The sequence below is a fragment of the Nematostella vectensis genome, chromosome 14 (assembly GCF_932526225.1).
Source record: "Nematostella vectensis chromosome 14, jaNemVect1.1, whole genome shotgun sequence".
NCBI lineage: Eukaryota > Metazoa > Cnidaria > Anthozoa > Actiniaria > Edwardsiidae > Nematostella > Nematostella vectensis.
The window spans coordinates 14712199-14736550 of record NC_064047.1 but is presented as its reverse complement, the minus strand read 5'-3'; the positions used below and the strand labels follow the sequence as shown (position 1 = coordinate 14736550).

The following is a 24352-nucleotide window of genomic DNA, read 5'->3' as shown; positions in this document are numbered from 1 at the left end:
TTCTACTGCTTTGTCGATTACTGTTTCTAACTTCCGGCGGAAGCGCAAGTGGAAGGCAAGCGCTGGACAAATATTACATCATGGATAGTATCCTATATGTTCCTGGTAACATGTTGATGAGATCATGCACTTATCTTGCATCAGTCAAGGAAGAAAAGAAAAACTTTTTTATTAATTTTGAAGGGTATCGGTGCAAAGTTAGATGCAAATGCTAAAATTTCTTTATTTGTTTATCAACCTCCAAAGTTAGATAAAGTCATTTTAACTGCAGTGCTTTTGAGCAAGCCCTTTGCCACTACTGCTTTGGTGTTTGACTTTCTTTATTCGATTGTTTCACAAGCGGTTCAGAACCCAATTTCCGTTGTAGTAGAAATCGAGTTGGTATTAGTCGATAAAATAAACCGTTTTATTCCCGGCACAATACTCTTAGCTGAGTTCTATTCTATTGTAGTCTTCCGAGCAGTAAAAACAACCTTCAAGATGCCAAGAGGTGCTGTAGACTTTAGCAAATTACGAAACATGAATTTCAAAGCGTGGCCTTCGATGATAGCTTAACTTAACACCAACTCAAAGACAATGTGAAACAAAAATCACTAGATAATGACGAAAAGATAGTTCGTTGACAGCGGGAAAAAACGCTTAGATTACAGGATATTTATGTATTCATTTGCTTATCAATAATTTTTTATTACCCAAACTGGTACGACAATTCTACCAGTATGGGATGTATTTTAGTGCAGTTTCACTAGTAGCGGGGAGGGCTGGGGAGCACATCGATTCCACAGGACCCCCAAATGCATGTTTTCTCGAGTGCTTCGCCATCACAGTAGGTACATCGGGCTTAATGTGAATAGACTTAAATTTACAGTCATTGATCGAATAAGCGCCTCGCCTAAACGTGCTGCACTCAATAGACTTCGTTGTCGAGTGGTTCTAATATCATTGAAAGCTTGTGGTCTTATGGTCTCTTGCAAGTTGTTGAAATAAGCGCCAATGAGATTATTCGAGCAGTACGGTGTTGAATCGATTATTCAGATCTTTTCAACCCTTAAAGGAAATTATATACAAGTAATGTATCACTCTGTATTTATCGTGGTTTGCGTTAGTTTGCTTGTGTTTCGCGTGCTCGAGACTGTTTCTGTCAACATCAATCATAACGATGGTTTTAATTAGTCACACACGCCGACATACTCCGTCAGCGCTTTTTTCTATTTGGGACCTGGAGCAAATTTCCTGATGACGTCACTGAGGTTTTGTAGGATCCCTGTGTTGCCCGAGATGAGCTGCTGATACCGCTGGCCAGTTCATTTGCTCTGTTCTCGTCATCAGACGACACATTTGAAGCCTGCGAACCCGGTCTATTTGGCTCCTGTCGGAATAAATTCCCTATTGAAAGATTTCTCTTGGCTCTAAGTTTATCCCAATATTTTTGCGCCTGCGATCCATTTTTCTGGAGTCTCTCGAAAGAAAGTTCTTGAGGCGCATGTGCATTATCATACTCGTCCCCAGACTCCATGGATGCTTGGCGACGAATGCGGTTAGCGCTAACACTGTCATGCGCATTGATATCATCATCAGAGAAGGAAAAAGTGCTTCCTTGGTTATTTCTGGATCCGGTTGTGAAATCACGGCTTCTGACGTCACCAAAAGAGCTCGCCATGCTTGAAGGGGTGATCACGTGACGTTCTGTGTCAGACCGCATGCTCCCTTGTGAGCTGCCAATGCTCACATTAGAGCTCGCCCTCTGGGCTTTCTTTTTCCAGTCGTTTGTTATTCTTTTCATGCGAACCATTTCTCCCATGGATCCCCTCCCATCGAGTTGCATTGTAAAATCAGGCATCTCTTCGATATCGCTGTATCCTTTAGACTGAGCCTGCAAATCTTCTTTTGCCTGGTAAGCGGTTTCGCTGATGTTTTGCATGCGAGCTTTTCTGTTACTAACCGCTGACCGAGTTTCTCCGTCGCAGTTCTCTTCATCACTCTCTTCCGGTAAATCCCAGTTTTCCTCGTCCTTAACAACTACAAAGCCTTTAACTTCCAGTTTGTCTTCTCGCTCCTCCTTCGAGAACCTTTTCGCTAGGTATCCAAACGCAACAAAGGCTGCAATCGATGGACCAAACGCTATTCCCTTCACGCTTAAAGGGTAACCATGGTAACGCGAATTCATGCGATGATCCGCGAGCCCGTAAGTTACATTCGTCAGCGGATTAGTGTGATTCCACCGCCACGCGTATGACAGAGTTTCTCGTGTCGCATTTCTCAGCCACGCTCTGTCCATCACGGTATAGATGTACCCGTCAGGGTCCGTGTACTGACCATAAATGAACGGCTCGTAGAAAATCTGGTTTTTCCACATGTTGAGGTCTAAGATCATGACGATGAAGATTATGCCGTAGTTGAACCACTTGCCCGTTATATGCACGTCACCCCCGGGCATTTTGAAGTTGATATCTCCGGTGTTTATACCCGGGAGTTTGATATCCATCCCCCCGGCGAACAGGGGAAATTCCCAGTCCTGTGTCAGAAATACGAGCATAGATAAATAGGAGTTAACGAGTATTACGATGGTTAAAGACATGCGCGCGCATGCTAGGAAGGGTATCGACGCAGGGTAGGGTAAAAGGTACATTAAGCCGAGACTTACCTGCATGACAATCATAAGGTCCATGACCAGGATAAAGGATGCCAGGAATGCCCTGGACAGCTCGTTGGTGGGCATGAAGTCATCGCTAATCCTGTCCCAGTCCAGGTAATCGGTTGTGATTGCGGTGCACACGATGACTGTCATGGTGAAGGCAACGCCCCAAAAAGCGTACACGCGATTAAGACCCCTGCGCCACCATCTCCTTAGACCTCGACTCCACCACTCATACTGGTCTTCCTGTACAGAAACAGCTAGTAAACGACATTTCCGAAAAGAATTAAGACAATGGGCACATGATACGCGACGGGTGAAGATGCTGTGTGTACGTACTACGACGGGTTAAGATACTGTGTGTACGTACTACGACGGGTGAAGATGCTGTGTGTACGTACTACGACGGGTGAAGATGCTGTGTGTACGTACTATGACGGGTTAAGATGCTGTGTGTACGTACTATGACGGGTTAAGATACTGTGTGTACGTACTATGACGGGTTAAGATACTATGTGTACGTACTACGACGGGTTAAGATGCTGTGTGTACGTACTACGACGGGTTAAGATGCTGTGTGTACGTACTATGACACGTTAAGACACTGTGTGTACGCACTACGACGGGTTAAGATACTGTGTGTACGTACTACGACGGGTTAAGATGCTGTGTGTACGTACTATGACACGTTAAGACACTGTGTGTACGTACTACGACGGGTTAAGATACTGTGTGTACGTACTACGACGGGTTAAGATACTGTGTGTACGTACTATGACGGGTTAAGATACTATGTGTACGTACTACGACGGGTTAAGATACTGTGTGTACGTACTACGACGGGTTAAGATACTGTGTGTACGTACTATGACGGGTTAAGATACTGTGTGTACCTACTACGACGGGTTAAGATACTGTGTGTACGTACTACGACGCGTTAAGACACTGTGTGTACGTACTACGACGGGTTGAGATGCTGCGCGCACAAGTTACTACGCAATGTGCCCAGTACAAGATTGCATGAAAGGCCGCTTACTCTTTCAATAAGCACCATGAAATACTGCATACTCATTTTCTATCATCATCATTTGCCCCAGTTTTATGTACACGTGCTTCCCCACCTACCCTCCCCCTCTCCCCCTCGCTTCAGCCGCCTTGATACGAGTATCCAAAATTTACTAACATTAAACGACAAGGAGGGATACCACAATCTCCGAGCCAAGATTTTGACTTGGATGTTGGACTTAACATAGCCTGGATTTAATTTCGGATAATCAGACATGGGTGATGAAAGCCTACAACTATTGCATTTGTTTTCTAACTATTGCATCTAAATCTTGTGCCGGTACGGCAATGTTATGTAAGTATAATAACTATTAGTAATTAATTCAAAGAGTGCGAAACGTATGACACTGCACACGGACAAGGAAGACAGTAAACCGGCAACACCACACCCGTCACTACAGGAAGCAGGCAAACATCCGTCACCACAGGAAGACCGAACACATCCGTCACCACAGGAAGACCGTACCTGTAACGTCATGCCACAGGGAAACCGTACCTGTACCATCATATCCGTTACCACAGGAAGACCCGTACCTGTAACATCATGTCGGTCACCATCCAGGCGGTTATAAAGTCACCAAACCACGTGCCCATGGCTGCAAACTTCATGAATGTCTGGTTTTCTATCCCCATGTTGCTGCTGACTTTGTACCGCAGGTAGTCCGGGCGCCCGAGGAGTAGGAACTCGTTAAAGCAAAAGCTCCATACAAAGGTGAACACAAGAACCATTAGGAACATTATCATCCACGAGCCCTGAGGAATAAGGGTTAATAGGATTAAGCCTTAGACCTACATGCCCAACACTAGAACCATTAGGAACATTATCATCCACAAGGCCTGAGGAATGAGAGTGTATAACATTAAGCTTTAGACCACATGCCCAACACTAGAACCATTAGGAACATTATCATCCACAAGGCCTGAGGAATGAGAGTGTATAACATTAAGCCTTAGACCTACATGCCCAACACTAGAACCATTAGGGACATTATCATCCACAAGGCCTGAGGAATGAGAGTGTAGTATAACATTAAGCCTTAGACCTACATGCCCAACACTAGAACCATTAGGGACATTATCATCCACAAGGCCTGAGGAATGAGAGTGTATAACATTAAGCTTTAGACCACATGCCCAACTTTTCCATCGTTTTCTTTACTTTTCGTACCTGCCCTTCCTCTGAGAACATCTTGAGGCGGAAGACACGACAGAGAAGGAACTTATGGACAAAGTACTTGCCGATGACCATACCGGTGATGAAGGCCAGCACGAACATGAAGATCTTTAGCGCAACGTAGCCACCGTGCGGAGGGTACCTGTTAGACGTATACAATGGAAAGCTTAAAATGTCTTCTTTTTTAGATCCCCTCGTAAACGTCCACCCTTGAGCAGATGTGCATCAGTCCTTTTACGAAAATAGTACCCTCGTAAAGCCTGGTTTCCATAGTCGTAACAGTTATAAGGGTCATAACAGTCGTCTGGTTCTATCTCTGACGACTGTGAAACGACCCGGTCATATCTGTCGTAAGGGTCGTCCCATCGAGTGTTTCCATAAAATCGTAAGGGTCGCGAGGAAGTTTTCGCAGACGACTGTTACGACTAAATAGAAACCAGGCTTAAAAGCGGTCACCCCTAAACAGATATCTGTCAGTCTGTCAATCTTTTTATAAGAGTGGATCCACCAGTTGACACCAAAGATAAGTTGGGGGATTGTTCAGAGCAATGCCCAAAGTATCGAAATGAAAATCAAGCAATTCGTATAAGTATGCGATACGCGGTCCTTACCGAGCCAAGATGAAGGCGTAGATGTTCCCAATAATATCAATCACACAATCAGTATAACTATGCGATACGGGATCCTCAGCGAAAATCAGGAAATTACAGAAAACGACAAGGTATGACGTCATCAGCCTTAAATAAGGGTGACGTAGCCAGTACTTAAAGCCTCGCTTTGGTTTCGAAGTTTCGGCTGCTTCGCTTGCTTTTTCTTGTTGGGCTTCCTGTGGTTCTTCGTCGTCGAGTGCAAATGTGTCGAATGGCACTGGACTATCGTCTATGCTTGATTGGTTCTGAGTATTGGGAAGATTAAAACTACTTGTGTTCTGAAAAGAAAGTATTCAGTACAATTTTATCTTCAAGTAATTAATTTTAGGTGTGGGAAGTACATGACAATGGATGGCTTAGGCACGGCTATATTGATGTAAGTCATGGCTTAGGCACGGCTATATTGATGTAAGTCATGGCTTAGGCACGGCTATATTGATGTAAGTCATGGCTTAGGCACGGCTATATTGATGTAAGTCATGGCTTAGGCACGGCTATATTGATGTAAGTCATGGCTTAGGCACGGCTATATTGATGTAAGTCATGGCTTAGGCACGGCTATATTGATGTAAGTCATGGTTTAGGCACGGCTATATTGATGTAAGTCATGGTTTGTAAATGTTCTCTGCCCCTCTGCTCTAAATACAATATCGCACCAACACCCCACCCCCCATCCCTCCCCCCCTTAGATTGTAAGGTCAAGCACCCCTTCTCTTGGCATGGTCCTTAATCATAGTCATCAATCATTTCCCACCTCCCACCTCCCCCCGCTTAGCCCCCGCCCACCACTCCCCTCTTAACTAAGTACCCACCCTGTCGCCCTCGACTTTTTTTCTTTTGAGTCGCTCTTCACGACGTCTACGTCTGCGCACGTGCTTAAGCTGTCGCTCTCGCCGCTTGTCACATCGATATCTAGAGACAAAACTGACTTTTGTAAAGAACAAAAAGTAATCACAACCGACTTTTGTAACGAGAAAAAATCATCACAACCGACTTTTGTAACGAGAAAATGTCATCTCAACCGACTTTTCTAAGGAGAAAAAGAAGATGTAGAACCTTGGTCTCATGCATGAGAGAAAAAAAACCTACCATGAGCGGTAAAAAAAATAAACAAACGTACGATGATAAAGGAAAATGACTAAAATTAAGATGGTCCATAATAGACCGTTCAAACAGGACCCGAAAATATCTTACTATCCCGATCGGTTTACTACAACCCAGCCATACAAATGAAACTGAGCTAGGAGGCTGACACACTTCCAACAAAAAAAGACAGGAATAATTAGTTTTACCTTCTTATAAGCGCCTCGTCACCACTCTCCTCGCGGCCAAACAGCCAGACAAGGTAGCCGAACAAGCAAAATGCGAGAAGGCTGGGCACAAACGCCATGCTCTTCAGACCGAGTGTGTATCCATGGTAACGCGTATTCATCTTGTGATCATCTGACCCGTAGGTTCGATTGGTTTTTGGGTTGACATGGTTCCAGCGCCATTCATAGGTCTTCATGCTGTCATTCGCCCATCTGAAAACGCAAAGAATAAGCTGAAAACGCAAAGAATAAGCTAAAAACACTAAGAATAAGCTGAAAACGCCAAGAATAAACTGAAAACGCCAAGAATAATCTGAAAACGCCAAGAATAAGCTGAAACGCCAAGAATAAGCTAAAAACACCAAGAATAAACTGAAAATGCCAAGAGTAAGCTAAAAAACGCAAAGAATAAGCTAAAAACACCAAATCAAGCCGAAACGACAAGAGTAAGCGAAAAACGACAACAATAGACTTTAAACGACAACAATAAACTGAAAACGACAACAATAGACTTAAAACGACAACAATAAACTGAAAACAACAACAAAAAGCTGAAAACGACAACAATAAACTGAAAACAACAACAATAAACTGAAAACGACAACAATAGACTTAAAACGACAACAATAAACTGAAAACGACATTAATAAGCTGAAAACGACAACAATAAACTGAAAACGACAACAATAAACTGAAAACGTGAACAATAAACTGAAAACGACAAAAATAAACTGAAAACGACAACAAAAAGCTGGAAACGACAACAATAAACTGAAAACGACAATAATAAGCTGAAAACGACAACAATAAACTGAAAACGACAACAATAAACTGAAAACGACAACAATAAACTGAAAACGTGAACAATAAACTGAAAACGACAACAATAAACTGAAAACAACAACAATAAACTGAAAACGACAACAATAAACTGAAAGCGTGAACAACATAGCCAACAGCGCGCTTTTTCGCCGGTGTATTTTGCGACCTTGTTTTGATCATTTATGACTGCGGTATTCACACTACATACCTGAGATATTGTTTATCTGCAATGGTATAAATGTAACCCAGAGGGTCAGTATACTGGCCGTACGTCAAGGGCTCGTAGAAAATCTGGTTTTTCCACATGTTGAGGTCTAAGATCATGACGATGAAGATGATGCCGTAGTTGAACCACTTGCCCGTGATGTAGACATCGAGTCGTTCGCCACCAAAACATCCTGGGAGACTGAAATCTATTGAGTCTGTATTGGCACCTGGGAGTTTGATGTCCAGAGCTCCGGCAAAATGGGGAAACTCCCAGTCCTGATTAGACAAGGGAGACATTACAAGAGATAGTTACAATAAAACATCTTGCTGACAATTTGACAATTACACCTTATATTAGGAGACTAGCTAATATAGCTGCAGTGTCGAGCATGGTAGGGGCTTATTGTTTCTTGGCAGCTAATATCTTTACCCGCCCGTGATAGCTCCATGATACGATGGGTTACGATACTGCGCACATATGAAATGATGGGTTATGATACTGTGCACATATGATACGATGGGTTACGATACTTCTTACATATGATACGATGGGTTACGATACTGCGTACATATGATATGATGGGTTACGATACTGCGCACATAGGATACGATGGGTTACGATACTGCGCACATATGATACGATGGGTTATGATACTGCGCACATATACGATGGGTTATGATACTGCGCACATATGATTATATGATATGATGGGTTACGATACTGCGCACATATGATACTATGGGTTTTCGATACTGCGCACATATGATCATATGATACGATGGGTTACGATACTGCGCACATGTGATACGATTGGTTACGATACTGCGCACATATGATACGATGGGTTACGATACTGCGCACATATGATTATATGATATGATGGGTTACGATACTGCGCACATATGATACTATGGGTTTTCGATACTGCGCACATATGATCATATGATACGATGGGTTACGATACTGCGCACATATGATACGATTGGTTACGATACTGCGCACATATGATACGATGGGTTACGATACTGCGCACATATGATACGATGGGTTACGATACTGCGCACATATGATACGATGGGTTACGATACTGCGTACATATGATACGATGGGTTACGATACTGCGCACATATGATACGATGGGTTACGATACTGTGCACATATGATCATATGATACGATGGGTTACGATACTGCGCACATATGATCATATGATACGATGAGTTACGATATTGCGCACATATGATACGATGGGTTACGATACTGCACTGTGTGCACATTCCACTTTTGTTGCACATGCTAAAGTGTGGCACACGTTAGACGAATTGAAAATCGAGACGAATTGAGATAGTGTGACGAATTGAGAATTGAGACGAATCGAGATAGTGTGACTCATATGACATGCCATAAGATATGATAAAGAGTACCCATGTTTCGCGCTGACGTTTACCTGCATGACGATCGTAAGGTCCATGACCAGGATAAAGGATGCCAGGAATGCCCTGGACAGCTCGTTGGTGGGCATGAAGTTCCTGCTTATGCGATCCCAGTCCAGGTAATCAGTACTGATTGCTGTAGATACCACGATCGTCATCGCCAAGGCCACGAACCAGAAGACGTATACGCGGTTAAGGCCTTTATTCCAAAACACTCGCACACCCTTAGCCCAGTTGTCGTACTTCAGGCCCTATGAAAAACGTGCTATAAGGCGATCCCTAAACAACTTTAAATGAACGAGCTGCTATTTGTAGATCAATGTCTTGATATAAAACAGGGTTCTTTCAAACCTCTAAGAAGCAGATCAAGCGTGTGAATGATGCCTTATTTGCCTTACATGGTGTCCTGATTGATCTAGTTATCCCAATTCCCGAACACCCGAACACCCGAAGCTACAAGAAAACATGAATACCAGCATTTGCTGCGCGTCAAAACACATCGGCATAAGGATCTTACCATACCGGGATGAGGATCTTACCATATCGGGATAAGGCTCTTAGCATACCGGGATAAGGATCTTACCATACCGGCATAAGGATCTTACCATACCGGGATAAGGGTATTACCATACCGGCATAAGGATCTTACCATACCGGGATAAGGATCTTACCATACCGGCATAAGGATCTTACCACACCGGCATAAGGATCTTACCATACCGGGATAAGGGTATTACCATACCGGGATAAGTATCTTACCATACGGGATAAGGATCTTACCATACCGGGATAAGGATCTTACCATACCGGCATAAGGATCTTACCATACCGGCATAAGGATCTTACCATACCGGCATAAGGATCTTACCATACCGGGATAAGGATCTTACCATACCGGGATAAGGCTCTTACCATACCGGGATAAGGATCTTACCATACCGGCATAAGAATCTTACCATACCGGCATAAGGATCTTACCATACCGGGATAAGGATCTTACCACACCGGCATAAGGATCTTACCATACCGGCATAAGGATCTTACCATACCGGCATAAGGATCTTACCATACCGGGATAAGGCTCTTACCATACCGGGATAAGGCTCTTACCATACCGGCATAAGGATCTTACCATACCGGGATAAGGATCTTACCATACCGGGATAAGGCTCTTACCATACCGGGATAAGGATCTTACCGTACCGGCATAAGAATCTTACCATACCGGCATAAGGATCTTACCATACCGGGATAAGGATCTTACCACACCGGCATAAGGATCTTACCATACCGGCATAAGGATCTTACCATACCGGCATAAGGATCTTACCATACCGGGATAAGGCTCTTACCATACCGGGGTAAGGCTCTTACCATACCGGCATAAGGATCTTACCATACCGGCATAAGGATCTTACCATACCGGGATAAGGATCTTACCATACCGGGATAAGGATCTTACCATACAGGATAAGGATCTTACCATACCGGCATAAGGATCTTACCATACCGGGATAAGGGTATTACCATACCGGCATAAGGATCTTACCATACCGGGATAAGGATCTTACCATACCGGCATAAGTATCTTACCATACCGGCATAAGGATCTTACCATACCGGCATAAGGATCTTACCATACCGGGATAAGGGTATTACCATACCGGCATAAGGATCTTACCATACCGGGATAAGTATCTTACCATACCGGCATAAGTATCTTACCATACCGGCATAAGGATCTTACCATACCGGCATAAGGATCTTACCATACCGGCATAAGGATCTTACCATACCGGCATAAGGATCTTACCATACCGGGATAAGGATCTTACCATACCGGGATAAGGGTATTACCATACCGGGATAAGTATCTTACCATACCGGCATAAGGATCTTACCATAGCGGGATAAGGATCTTACCATACTGGCATAAGTATCTTACCATACCGGCATAAGGATCTTACCATACCAGCATAAGGATCTTACCATACCGGCATAAGGATCTTACTATACCGGCATAAGGATCTTACCATACCGGGATAAGGATCTTACCATACCGGGATAAGGATCTTACCATACCGGGATAAGGCTTTTACCATACCGGCATAAGTATCTTACCATACCGGCATAAGTATCTTACCATACCGGCATAAGTATCTTACCATACCGGCATAAGTATCTTACCATACCGGCATAAGTATCTTACCATACCGGGATAAGGATCTTACCATACCGGCATAAGGATCTTACCATACCGGCATAAGGATCTTACCATAGATGTGCCCATTAGATACCAGCATAAATCCACATTTTTGTTACCGATGTGTTAATCACTAAGATATCTCCATCTTAACAACAGTCGTTAAAAAGTTGGGAAAGTGTCGTTTACGAAAGTCCCCATCAAACTCCACTTCTACCTAGCAAATGTCAGGTAACCAGAACCTTTGGGCTCCACAGACATATCATCGGCCTTGCTCCAAACATACATCAATACTCACCCTCACACCATCAAAGACATACTTTTTTTTACCGTTGTGTGATTCATTACCACATGAAGACCGTACCCGTACCATACATGTAACATTATATCCGTTACCACAGGAAGACCGCACCTGTAACATCATATCCGTTACCACAGGAAGACCGTACCTGTAACATCATATCCGTTGCCACAGGAAGACCGTACCTGTAATATTATTTCTTTTACCACAGGAAGTCCGTACCTGTAATATTATTTCTGTTATCACAGGAAGACCGTACCTGTAACATCATATCCGTTACCATCCAAGCGGTGAAGAAATCACCTAGCCACGTTCCCATGGCAGCGAACTTCATGAATGTCTGGTTCTGCATGCCCATACGACTACTGGCGTGAAGCGTGTCCATGTACTTGCCCTCGAGCATCAGGAAGCCATTGTACGCATAGCTAGAGACAATGTTACCATAGTAACCATGTTACGATAGTTATCACCATATTTACTAAGAAACCATAGTCACTCTATGTTATGGAATTCAATACATGCAATACTCTTGGGGCGCGTGTACCTAAGATTATGCAAATCAAGCGTATAAATTAAGTGTGTGAGTTGCTTTACAGTCCTGAATAAATATCTTAAAAACGAAGTACAACTCTGATTTGAATATGGACAATATTATTATAACATTATCTGGGTCTGTTCCAGAAGCTATTTATACTAATACGGTTACCAGTATAGTGGGGGAGTCTACTATGGGTCTTGTTGTTAATCCGGGAACTTAGCCGTGGGGAGGTTGCTCTTCTAACAGTCTAAGTTTTGTCCTACTCCTAATGAGTTGGATGTTTTTGCTTTACGTTAGGATATTAATGATTTCGTTAGGCGTATACGGTTAAGTGAATTTTTTTTATGATTCGGATATTGAGGATGCAGATTTTTCGGAAAGCCCAGCCTTGTTGCCCAGAAAAGTGTCGCGAAATTGCTATAGAGACATACGCTAAAGCCTTGGAAGAAGAGATCTTATATTCAACCAAACAAGGTAAGATTTATAGTAATTTGACACAGGATGAACGCCGAGCTCTTAGGGATTTAAGGTATGCTAAGGATATAGTTAAAAAGAAGACGGATAAGGGGTCTGGTGTATTGGTCATGGATAATGATAAGTATATTCAAGAGGCACTAAGACAGCTCGGTGACAAGGAGGTATATAAGGCAATCACAGATCTCACGCAGTATATTACGGAGCTAGTTAATAGAAGGGTACGTAAGTTGTCAGCTTTTGAAGTTAAAGATAACAAGACTGTAGATTATCTTATCATCAGTAATCCTAGGGCAGGTCGTTTTTATCTCCTCTTTTCCTCTCAGACTTTGTCTTCTTTCCTCTCTTTCCTCAGGTCCTTCCCCCCCTCCCCCCAATCCCCCCTCCCCCCAATCCCCCCTCGGCCCTTTCTTGCGCTCTTACTTTTCCTAACTCAAGCCGTTATCCCCCTAATCCTAACATAAGAAGCCCAATATTTCCTTTCCAAGCCGTGACCCAACCACAGGTAGCGCTGTTAAACCACAGGTAGCCAAAGCTGTTATCCTAACACAGGCACCAAAAGTTATAATTTAAACACAGGTGGCCCAAGCTGTGATCCTACCACAGCCAGCCCTAGGTGTGATCCTACCACAGGTAGCCAGAGCTGTGACCCTACCTGAAGACAAACAGGAAGAAGAAACACGAGAGGAACATGACCATCCATGAACCCTGCCCATCCTCCGTGAAAATCTTCAGCTTGAGTTTTTGACAGAACAGCCATTTATGAAGGAGGAACTTGCCAATAAGCAAACCCAAGGAGATGGCGAATAACCACGTGCCAAGTTTGACGAGCACAAACGAGCCACTGGGCCACCTGTGTTTTCAAGCCAAAAATGAATATCAGGATAATATGTCGTGGTTTCGTGGATACGTCACAGCCGGGTAAAACAGACATTTCGCCTAGTATAGCCAGGCCTTAGTCACGTGTTCGAGTCTCGTGAATTTTATCATTTAAGATTAAACTGACCTGATAAATAAGAACGTGTACACGTCGCCGATGTAGTCAATGGTGCATTCCTCGTAGCTGTGAGAAACAGGATCCTCGGCAAAAATAAAGAAGTTCAAGAAAACCACGAGATATGAGGTTATGATGCGAGACCAGGGATGGCGGAAATAGTAGCGCCACAGCTGAACATCAGTTCGTTTTTCTTCCTCTTGGTAGCGCAACACGTCCACTTTAGGCTGCGGAGGGCAATGACTCTTGTAAATGGGTCAATGGGTCTCTACACGCAAAAAAGGGCACGGATAGAGCAGTGACTCATAGTCTGCTTTTCTATGTTCACTAATGGTTAAAACAAACGAGCAAACGTTTTTTTTGTTGGCGGCCATTCGAGATCTGCAAAAATATTTGCAATGCAAGCACAGCTAAAGGGGGAGGGGGTTGCTTATTGCTAGATTAACCTCTTCCAGTAGCTCTTTCAGGCTAATAGCTTCCTTCTTGTCCTAGTTCGTGTATTTTATGTATTTCGCGTAACTCTTTGGGGTTATAATTAAAATAGCCTACCCAGTATTCCTGGCATAGTTCTTGTATTTTTTGTATTTCGCGTAACTCTTAATCAGTTAATTAGGGTTATTATTAAAACAACTTACCCAGTATTTCTGGCCTAGTTCGTGTATTTACAATATTTCCTGTAACTCTTTAGGGTTATAATTAAAATAGCCTACCCAGTGTTTCTGTCCTAGTTCGTGTATTTCTGTATTTCGCGTAACTCTTTAGTGTTATAATGAAAATAGCTTACCCAGTATTTCTGTCCTAGTTCGTGTATTTCTGTATTTCGCGTAACTCTTTAGTGTTATAATTAAAATAGCTTACCCAGTATTTCTGGCCTTGTTCGTGTATTTCTGTATTTCGCGTAACTCTTTAGTGTTATAATGAAAATAGCTTACCCAGTATTTCTGTCCTAGTTCGTGTATTTCTGTATTTCGCGTAACTCTTTAGTGTTATAATGAAAATAGCCTACCCAGTATTTCTGGCCTTGTTCGTGTATTTCTGCATTTCGCGTAACTCTTTAGTGTTATAATGAAAATAGCCTACCCAGTATTTCTGGCCTAGTTCGTGTAGTTTCTGTATTTCGCGTAACTCTTTTGGATTGATGGTGATGGTGGTGACAGGGCGCACTTTGGAAGGCATCGCGATTCTACACAATTCCTTGGACTAAAACCGTTTCTAATTTTTAGGTCAGTATAGCGACAATGAGTACAGTAACATAGAACATTAGTCTCCATAGGAACAAGAATAACAAGTGAGTAGAAAAAGAGTTTTCAGAGAATGGTGTTATCCGATTGAAAGCGATTGCGGTGGAATAGTTATGAATGATTTATGAGATACAACCACATCATTGGGAAGGTTTTATCGAGCCTCATACAATAGCTCTCGCTTTGTCCAATCTCACATACAGTAATAAAGTTCATTGCTAAATAATCGCTCTGATAATTTATCATTTTCACATCTGATCACCACAAATAATGTGAAAAAAATGTCAATAATAAGTTCGAAAAAGACTCACAACAATACACAAGTATTATCGAGACTCGTGTGATTCATTTTTTTATATATGGTCAAACTCACACCAGTGATCATTTTCATAAATAATTATTCTAATAACTTGCGCTAAGAGATCACGTGACCTTTGGTTTGCAAACTCAAGGCAAACTAATCACAGGAATGGCTGCTTTTTGTTGCTCTTATTTTGCCGCTCTTGATAATGTCGGTCAAGTCGATTGCGTCTACCTTCATATGTTGAAAGCCTTAGACAAGGCTAGGCATCATCTCCTCATTAACAAATTGCGGGAAGCCGACTTTGGAGGACAGTTACTTGAATGGTTTCGTGCGAACCTCTGTGGCTCCAACGTGTCACGGTACCAGGGGCGGCTTCACAGGACCTCTCTGTCACGTCAGGCGTTCCGCAAGGTTTAATACTTGGACCTGCCCTCTTCCTGGTATATGTTAACAATCTCCCTGACGCCATAGCAAAGAGTCAAGTGAGCTACTAGCATGAACTTCTTGATATGTTATTCTTTTATAAGGCCACCCCTAGTGCATCTCAGCTTGTTGTTCCCGTCGTGCGCACCAGCACACGTGCGACGCGAGCCTTTATCGCTAGTTCTCCTATTTTTGTAACAAAGTGAAGTGTAAAGTGAAGCAGATATTCAACCTACCAGAAAACATTTTTAATTAGATAAACTAGAATCTGGAACTTATTAGCTAGGAGAATGGACCTCTCTAACATTACAGTGTTGTATTAACAGTGTATATTATTGTAACTGGGCCCGCAGTAATTGACCCATAGCTGTTGCGATGTCCCTGCCGCGTGTAAATTTCGTAATTTTCTTATTCATGGCAAAGCTAAAAAAAATGATGATGTATTGATGGGTAGAGTCATTACGCCGTTAACATATTTCCTGACAATTTCCACTGGAAGATGGTCTGACAAACCTATGCCGAACACTTTTACTATGTTCTCGGGCTGATTGGTTTAGACGTGGTCTAGGATGGAGTTGTGATATGACAGAATGTAGACGAAACTCCGGGAAACAGCCAATCAGAACGCAGAGTTCTCTCGCAACTTCACAATAAGGTGCTAGTCACGTGATTTCTTATATTTTGCCTTTATCTACTTTCAATCCATCAATCCCTGTACAAAAAGTGCTTACTTGTTTGTCAAGCTATTCGGAAAATTTATTTTCCCGCGGTTACTAGGATTAGCGGGAACATATGCCCTCGTCGGTATCCGGTGTTGATTTAGGGGTGGCGCATTGGAATGTAGCGCGTCAAAAGCAGTATAAACGAGCAGTGGCTCATTTCGTATTCATCTCGGTTCGCTCCTCCATCATCCCGACTTAGTTAAGCTTGTTTTAAGTTTATCTGTTTTATTCGAATGGCATGTTTTGTTGGCCATGTTCTCTTCCCTGCTGTTTTTTTTTTGCTTTATTTCAGATATATTTCATGACAGATCCATGACGTTATGTTTTTAAGTCAGTGTCGTCCTCGGACGTTTCCTGTCTTCAGTCCCTAGCTCACCACCTCCCTGATGTAGTTATGGCTGGCCAAGCTCTAAACACGTGGAGCAAGTATTCATGTGCCATTCTTCGTTGGAAAGTGGTGTTCCTCAGTTCAACTAAAGGTGCTGCCTGCTTCTCCTTACCACATAGCGCCGTACTTAGAAAGGCTGATGTTAGATGCCAAGTCTTCTGCCCCGTTAGAGTCAGCTTTACACGCTATCGCTTGGGTGCACCAGATTGGACTCCTGTCGAGAGTCCTACAAACCATTCTCTTGTTAAGCAAGTGTTTTCGTGTGCCAAGCCCAGGCCCGTACCCAGGGGGTGCAGGGAGTGCGAACGCACCCCCCCCCCCTACAACGGCCAAAGTCCACTTTCGGTTCTCAATAGACGTGCTATTTGTAGACAGAACTATAAACTATAAGCTAGGTCACTCTGGTATGTCATCAATCCATAAGTCAGACTTTTTTGTAGCCAAATCCGACAATAAACGTCCCTTGGGGGAGATACTGCAGGCACAAAAAGCCCCTTTTTGTTTTTGTTCTTTCGGGGGGGTCCCCCCCCGAAAAAATTAGGTCCATTTTTTTCCGAACCCCCCCTCCCCCAAGAAAAATCCTGGGTACGGGCCTGAAGCGGATTGTAGCTCGTCCCAAGTCCAAGAAGGAACCCAATAACAGTTAAAGCAGCTAGTTGAAACCAAAGCAGGACCTAGGGCTTCGTTATATGATCTTCGATCAGTTTATTAGCTTTTGCTGCAATCTTGATGAGCTAGCAAGCCTTTTAGTGCCGATTTATCTTTTGGCGATAATTATCTGGAAATATTCATTAATAAGTCAGGGGAATCAACAAGGGTTTAGAAGAGAGTATCTTTTTCCTGATCAGGCCGTATCAGGGGGTGGGTCACGGGGGATATGTGCTCCCCCAATATTTTCAAAAATTATTAGGGGGAAATGACCAGTAGGGCTTGGTTGTGCTCCCCCAATATTTTCAAAAATTATTAGGAAATGACCAGTAGGGCATGGTTGTGCCCCCCCCCCCCCAATATTTCCTTAATGTTTCTGTATTGTGCCCCCCCCCCCCAATCTTACCGTGGCCTGCTACGGCTCTGCTCTGATGTCTATCCTAAGAAAGTCGACAATACACCAAAAACTGGAAATCGACTCTGCCAGTTTTTTGGTGTATTGTATTCATTGTTCTGGTACGAGATCGCGACAGTCTAAGAAAGTCGAAATTCAGATCCGAAGAATACCTGTGTACAGGACCCGAAACGATCCCCAAAAGTACCCCAACTGATCCTCGGACCCGAAACGATCCCCAAGAGTCCCCGAAATGAACCCCAAGGAATTACAGTAATGGACAACTAAAAAAATGTGTAAGGATTGGCTTTCAGTTTTAAAAACATATGAAACATTTAGCTTTGTTTGTGTTATTAAAAGGAAATTTACATTAACTAAAACTATAATATTAAGATTTTCGACTTCGGGGGAAATACAGTGGTTGATATAGAAACTGGGGTCAACTAACAATTCCTGTGATAGTAATTTGAAAAACCCGGCGTGGATAAATCATTTTTACATAACAAGCCATAAAAGAAAGTCTTTACAGATAGGACATGCTGCTTTTCATAGGAAGCGAAATGTTTTAAAGTTATTTTTTGGCATGTTTGTTTTCGGCGAATGAAAGACCTATCATATCATGAGATCATGCCGGGGTGTACGCACGACTACATGAGGAAATTCAAAACTCACATAATATTGCTTTCAACAAAAGCCACATCCTCTTAATATTTTGCATCGGTAGTAGAAGGGTTGTTCAAGTGTATTACTCAGTGTGCTTTTGTCATTCCATCTTCTTGGCCAAACCGGCTGCCTAAAACGTGTCGGTAAATATTCGCTCGTGTGAACAAGGATTTCGTGGTGAAATACATGTTTATTTGTCAAATGAATATTAATTTTTAGGGGTGATGTTTACCGGAAATGAGATTTATAGTGTCAGAGTCATGAGTATCGGAACCGCAAAATGTTTAGAGTGTGTATTTGTTTTGGACTCTGTTTATGGTTTTAACGCCGGGCAATGTAATAAATAGAAGTATTGTGTTGGAATTTAATATTTTTAAGTCACGTTGTTTAGAAATCGAGTCGCTGTTAACTCTTTATTATGCTTCAAGAATTGCAAGTATTTCTTCTGCTTTCCCTTTGTCCATTACCGCAATTCCTTGGGGTTCATTTCGGGGACTCCTCGGTATCGTTTCGGGTCCGAGGATCAGTTGGGGTACTTTTGGGGATCGTTTCGGGTCCTGGGATCATTTCGGGTCCTGTACATACCCGTCATGCCTATCAGCATGGGCTAATTGGGCATGCGCACTTTTGCTATTTCTGTTCCAAGATGGCGTCTGCTATTTTGCGTTGTTGTTGTTTTTATCATTCTGTGTGCGACTAACCGATGTTCTGTTAGCCCTAACGACCCCAGACATGGAAAGCAAAGCTACGCTATATGGAGCGTTACAGCAACGCATCTATGGTGAAATTTCTCCCGGCGTTGTGTTCAAACGAGCTCGAGGTTCGAATTGATTTCCCCACTCGCGATTTGACAAGCACCATTTTGTCGTCTGTTTCGGTTGTCTTTCTTGTCGTCTGTTTAACTGATCCTTATTTTTAGGCAGTAAATATTTAATACAGTGTCTCAAGAGAAGTGGAACCTTGTCTGGCCACGATGGATGCGTAAGTAAATAACATAATTCTTAACTTGTACAAAAACACATCAAAAGACGCGCAAATGACCATGCCTTATTTTTTTTGAAAATGAAACGTCTTCTCTGTTTGGCGAAAATTGATACTTTGGCTATTGATTTTGTTGTTATGATATTTTGGTTTAACTGTGACTCTTGGGAACACCAAAAAATTGTGTTTTTTTTCCGGTAAACAAATGTTGTTCGCCCCCCCCCCCCCCCCCCTCCTCATGGTGATCTGACACGCATCGTTTTTTGGCGTCGTTTTTCCGCAATATGGGTACATGTTACACAAGCCGTTTTTTCGTGCAACATTGCTATAAATCCGACATGTTACATGGGTTGTTTTTCTGTACTTTTCTGGCACGTGCTGTCAACAAGAGTTGCAAGCGCTCGTGCACCCACTAAAAAAATACTCCATTTTAAAGGAGCACGGGCATTTTTTAAATTTTCTAAGTAATTTTCATTTGTTGTTTGTGATGGAAACTTTTTTTCCGTGGTATGTAATCTTATACAACACGATATGTCATTTCATGATCACAAATTCATTTCTTTTGGAGCTTGTTTCTTCACTATGTTTGCTTGTTTATCATCGTTTGACCACAGACACAGCTATATTTCTCATATTTCTTTAATTTTTTTTTACTGAAAAATTAATCGACATCTCTCTTCTCGTCCAAATCCATAGCTATCTTGTTGTTGTCAGCTGCGCAAGATGTACTTTGGGAAGGCGTTGTGTGAAAAATTGACCATAGATCTGTAACACGCAAGTCTTTTTTTCAATATTCATCATTTAGCATTGCAAGATTTCGGATAAAAAACTCACAACGCATTGCCAAATCCAAGAACTCACAAATCTGACCCTGTTACATGCATTGTTTTTCCGCACAAAGGCATATCGCAGAAAAACGACGCCAAAAAACAGCGTGTGTAGCATCACCTTAAAATGAATAAAAATGTATTTGAGGGAGGGAAGAGTTAGATGAGTTTGGCTCAAGGCAGTCATTATTTTATATTGTATGTATATATTAGACATAATGGAAAAACCTTGAAATTGCACAAATAGAGAAAAAAGAGACAATTTCTTACAATGGCCATCCGTTCCTTGTATTCCGGAATGATTTTCAAAACACAAATAACTTAAGATCGAAATGCACATACTCAGATTTTGGCTTTTTAAGATATTTTTTCCTTGATCATCCTTGGGCTATTTATTGGCTAGGGTATGAAAAGTCAAATTTTAATGAGACTACAAAAAGTTGCATCAATTTAAAAAAGGCACATTTTATTACTAAATACTTAGAGAAATTAGATGTAAAATGGCTTATTTGAAGTGTCATGTCATGTTTTTTCCATAATATTTAAACATTATATTATATATTTATTGTATCACATATTTGATTTGATAGGTAAACACTATTGCCTGGAGTGAATGTGGTGAATTACTGCTGTCTGGCTCAGATGATTGCAGGCTCAATATTTATCGGCCCTGTGAAAATAAGGTAAACGTCTGTGCATTCATCCATCTGTCTTTCTGTAAGCATCTGTCTGTCTCTGGTTATTGTCTGTCTGTTTGTCTATAATTATTTTCTTTGTGTGTTTGTGTTTCTTTTTTGTACATATTGTTTTAACTGACATATAATTTTATTAGTTTTTCATCTTCTCTTTGTGTTACAGTTGGTTCAGTGTATCAGATCAGGCCACCGTGCTAACATCTTCAGTGCAAAGTTCATGCCCTGCTCTAATAATAAATGGGTAAGGGATACATGCCTTGCTTAATAATAAGTCTGGCAAAACAGGTTCTTATATTTTGGGGTATTTACTAACAATTAAGGCAAAATATGCGTTTACTAGGTTCTTAATTGTTTTCCAAGTTGCTTAACCCATTGACTCCTGGCTATTTTTGGGCTGAATTTACAAAAACAGACTGAAAACAGATACCTCCCCCCCTATTCTGAGTTTTATACAGCCCGTCAAAGTCAAACACAGCTGCACCTAGTCAGCGGTATCCAAGCTTTCCAACAGTGCTTTGCAGTCCCCACTTTTAATCCCTCGTCGTTGTGCTGAAGCCAGCACAAGTTGATGGTTGCTTGTATTTTTCATCAAAAATACAGATATGAGCATATTAGGAGAGTGTCTCAGGACATCATAAAGTCTATTGGGGCATAATTAAGTGCTTTGCTTATGGATATTTGCAAGCAAAGGTGGATTCATGATGATTTTTTCTTGTTTGGCTTTGCCTGGATGAGAAAATAATTTTCTAATGAATCACCACAGCTCTCCTAAATGCTGTCTTTTCTGAAACCAAATTGATTCCAAAATTGTTTACACTGCTATTCTGGGTCTGTATGACCTGGAATTGATTTGTTTGGCTTTGGGGTGAAAAGACTTATAAAAAACCATCTGACTTTGGGGAGAGGAATGTTGATTGGCCCTGCCCTCGTGAATTTTCCATTGTGGACATTGTGTTTTGAGGCCATGCAAATGAACCTGGAGGATCAGAATAAAGGTATCTATTTGTGTCTTGAGCTGTGTTTGCTGATCTCTCTCCCTTGTGTGGTTTTTGGAGAGTTTTATTGAAAGGGGTGATTCTGCTTTTCTTTCCTTTTTCGATTTTAAGTTTGTCAAAGAACCTGTGCTATTATTTGGCTTAAGAGTAGATGCCAACACCTTGGTTGGATGCATATCTTCAAGACCATTTATCCCTTAGACTGATGCCTGAGTATCTTCATCTTGTTGTGTTTAGTTTGCATTTATGAATTTTTTGGGTTGTGGGTACTTCCCAAAGCCGGTACAGGCCGGTTGAGGGGTCAATGTGTTTATTAACAGTAGGATTCATAATTACAGAAGTGAGTGAATGCATAGCCACTTTGCTATAGAGATATCCTATTGCATGCATGTTATATCTGTAATCTTATCTTTATTATTCATCTTAGCTTTTTCAAAGCCCCATAATTTGTTTCATTTCTCATGGAGTTACCCATCAAATAAGAACCTTTTGAATTTTTTGGCCTAGTAGAGTCTTATATTTTGGGGTATTAAAATTCAAAATTTCTGCCCATACATGGCTGTCTGTATGCCTGTAATGCTGTCTGAAATGGCTGTCTGTATGCCTTTAATGCTGTCTGTATGCCTTTAATGCTGTCTGTATGCCTTTAATGCTGTCTGTATGCCTTTAATGCTGTCTGTATGCCTTTAATGCTGTCTGTTTGTCTGTAATGCTGTCTGTATGCCTTTAATGCTGTCTGTATGCCTTTAATGCTCTCTGTATGCCTTTAATGCTCTCTGTATGCCTTTAATGCTGTCTGTTTGCCTGTAATGGCTGTCTGTATGCCTTTAATGCTGTCTTTATGTCTGTAATGGCTGTCTGTAAGACTTTAATGTTGTCTGTATGCCTTTAATGCTGTCTGTATGCCTTTAATGCTGTCTGTATGTCTGTAATGGCTGTCTGTATGCCTTTAATGCTGTCTGTATGCCTTTAATGCTGTCTGTATGCCTTTAATGCTGTCTGTATGCCTTTAATGCTGTCAGTATGCCTTTAATGCTGTCTGAAATGGCTGTCTGTTTGCCTTTAATGCTGTCTGAAATGGCTGTCTGTATGCCTTTAATGCTGTCTGTATGCCTTTAATGCTGTCTGTATGCCTTTAATGCTGTCTGTATGCCTTTAATGCTGTCTGTATGTCTGTAATGGCTGTCTGTATGCCTTTAATGCTGTCTGTATGCCTTTAATGCTGTCTGTATGCCTTTAATGCTGTCTGTATGCCTTTAATGCTGTCTGTATACCTTTAATGCTGTCTGTAATCCAGTCGAAAGAACATGAAGTATAGAATTATGGATACACAATAACCTAGCTTTGTTGAGGTCCTTTTTTTGGTAATTTATTTGCTTGTAGTTTGTTAAAAAAATATTTTAGGCATTAGAAGAGTACCTTAGGACATCATTAAATCTATTATATTTTACACACCAGAAGACTACCCCAAGACTATCAAGTCTATTATATTTTTAGATTGTGTCCTGTGCTGGTGATGGTATGCTGCAGTTTACAAACCTTGACAGGCCTGAAATGATAGGAACATGTTTCTATAATTGCCACACAGGAACCACTTATGAGGTACATATGTTACCACTTATGAAGTATGTAACCACTTATGGGGTACATATTTTACCACTTATGAAGTATGTAACCACTTATGGGGTATGTAACCACTTATGAAGTATGTAACCACTTATGGGGTATGTTACCACTTATGGGGTATGTAACCACTTATGGGGTACATATGTTACCACTTATGAAGTATGTAACCATTTATGGGGTACATATGTTACCACTTATGAGGTACATATGTTACCACTTATGGGGTATGTTACCACTTATGGGGTATGTAACCACTTATGGGGTACATATTTTACCACTTATGAAGTATGTAACCACTTATGGGGTATGTAACCACTTATGAGGTACATATGTTAGCACTTATGAAGTATGTACCCACTTATGGGGTACATATTTTACCACTTATGAGGTACATATGTTACCACTTATGGGGTATGTTACCACTTATGGGGTATGTAACCACTTATGGGGTATGTAACCACTTATGGGGTATGTTACCACTTATGGGGTAAGTTACCACTTATGGGGTATGTAACCACTTATGGGGTATGTAACCACTTATGGGGTATGTCACCACTTATGGGGTATGTTACCACCTATGGGGTATGTAACCACTTATGGGGTATGTTACCACTTATGGGGTATGTTACCACTTATGGGG

At 41.7% G+C, this 24352-nt stretch overlaps 2 protein-coding genes across 5 annotated transcripts in view; one reads left to right on the top strand and one right to left on the bottom strand.

The window, feature by feature from the left end:
• Positions 1-149: 149 nt before the first annotated feature.
• Positions 150-15131, bottom strand: LOC5502863. The gene is made up of 13 exons (XM_048722009.1): positions 14886-15131; positions 13818-14032; positions 13467-13664; positions 12059-12224; positions 9310-9546; positions 7865-8139; positions 6817-7047; positions 6337-6436; positions 5486-5802; positions 4869-5016; positions 4235-4453; positions 2645-2881; positions 150-2515 (listed from the first exon to the last, which is right to left on the bottom strand). The coding sequence occupies exons 1-13, from the start codon at positions 14979-14981 to the stop codon at positions 1196-1198; spliced, it is 3759 nt and encodes a 1252-aa protein (XP_048577966.1). The 5' UTR covers positions 14982-15131; the 3' UTR covers positions 150-1195.
• Positions 15132-19208: 4077 nt separating this feature from the next.
• Positions 19209-24352, top strand: part of LOC5502652 (DDB1- and CUL4-associated factor 6) — a 35234-nt gene continuing 30090 nt past the window's right edge. For all 4 annotated transcript variants that reach the window (XR_007306560.1, XM_048721942.1, XM_048721941.1 and 1 more), the window contains exons 1-5: positions 19209-19408; positions 19508-19569; positions 20987-21079; positions 21255-21332; positions 23584-23688. Coding sequence is in view for 3 of the 4 variants with exons in the window: in XM_048721942.1 (XP_048577899.1) it covers positions 19321-19408; positions 19508-19569; positions 20987-21079; positions 21255-21332; positions 23584-23688 (426 nt within the window). In the remaining variant the exon portion in view is untranslated. The remainder of the gene's footprint in view (positions 19409-19507; positions 19570-20986; positions 21080-21254; positions 21333-23583; positions 23689-24352) is intronic.

Coding starts and splice junctions, on each gene's coding strand:
- LOC5502863 (XM_048722009.1), bottom strand. CDS start 14,981: ATGCCTTCCAAAGTGCGCCCTGTCACCACCATCACCATCAATCCAAAA. Junction 7,048..7,864: donor GCAGATAAACAATATCTCAG/GTATGTAGTGTG, acceptor TTGCGTTTTCAG/ATGGGCGAATGACAGCATGA. Junction 2,516..2,644: donor ACCTTATGATTGTCATGCAG/GTAAGTCTCGGC, acceptor TTTCTGACACAG/GACTGGGAATTTCCCCTGTT.